Source organism: Nanorana parkeri, unplaced genomic scaffold (assembly GCF_000935625.1).
Source record: "Nanorana parkeri isolate BGI_ZX_2015 unplaced genomic scaffold, ASM93562v1 scaffold1596, whole genome shotgun sequence".
NCBI lineage: Eukaryota > Metazoa > Chordata > Amphibia > Anura > Dicroglossidae > Nanorana > Nanorana parkeri.
The window spans coordinates 146,830-147,580 of record NW_017307864.1 but is presented as its reverse complement, the minus strand read 5'-3'; the positions used below and the strand labels follow the sequence as shown (position 1 = coordinate 147,580).

General features: G+C 43.1%; 1 protein-coding gene across 3 annotated transcripts in view; it reads right to left on the bottom strand.

The window, feature by feature from the left end:
• Positions 1-751, bottom strand: part of NPRL3 (NPR3 like, GATOR1 complex subunit) — a 66,900-nt gene that overhangs the window by 7,817 nt on the left and 58,332 nt on the right. For all 3 annotated transcript variants that reach the window (XM_018570780.1, XM_018570781.1, XM_018570782.1), the window contains one exon: positions 25-211. In XM_018570780.1, coding sequence (XP_018426282.1) covers positions 25-211 — 187 coding nt within the window. The remainder of the gene's footprint in view (positions 1-24; positions 212-751) is intronic.

The following is a 751-nucleotide window of genomic DNA, read 5'->3' as shown; positions in this document are numbered from 1 at the left end:
TATATATATATATGGGTGTATTACTTGGTGAGCCAATGCTAAGTGCATTGGGGGTGCTTAGGCTTCGTCCACCCACTCTGGCTGCAAATGATGGGTCTTCATCTTTTGAGTTTGCATCTTCTTTGGGAGGAGCAAGTAGACAGACATATGTGTGTATCTGAATTAGAAGCCGATGCTGCAGCATCCAAATAACCATCTGTATCAGATGAGGCTATGAAAAGAAACAAGACAGGTTAAAACCAACTCCACATGATATAACTACATCATCATTTGAAATGAGACTTTCAACTAGAAGTTCTACTTATAACATTTTAAAGCTGAAATATTTAGACCCTATAAACATTGTATTCGCCATAAACCTTTGCATACTGATATTAGAAAAGTGTGGAAAGGACATAGTACTAGCTTTCTAGATAAACAACGGCGGAGAAAACAGAATTGTAGGGAATAGGGATGCACCGATACAAGCATCGGTATCGGCAGCGATACCGAGTATTTGCATGAGTACTCGTGCAAATACTCCGATACAAAAAACGAGTACCTGTCCGCCATCTTCAGGGACCCGAAAACCGCCGCACACAGGACCTCCATCACGTCTTCAATGAAACAAGATGGCGGCGAACTCCTCCTCCAAGTCCTCAGTCATCTGCTCCATTCTGACCTCTTCTCCCGCTGATTGGCCAATTGGATGATTGACAGGCTTCCTCACCAGTCAGGATTGACTGGTGAGGAAGCCTGTCATCATCCAATT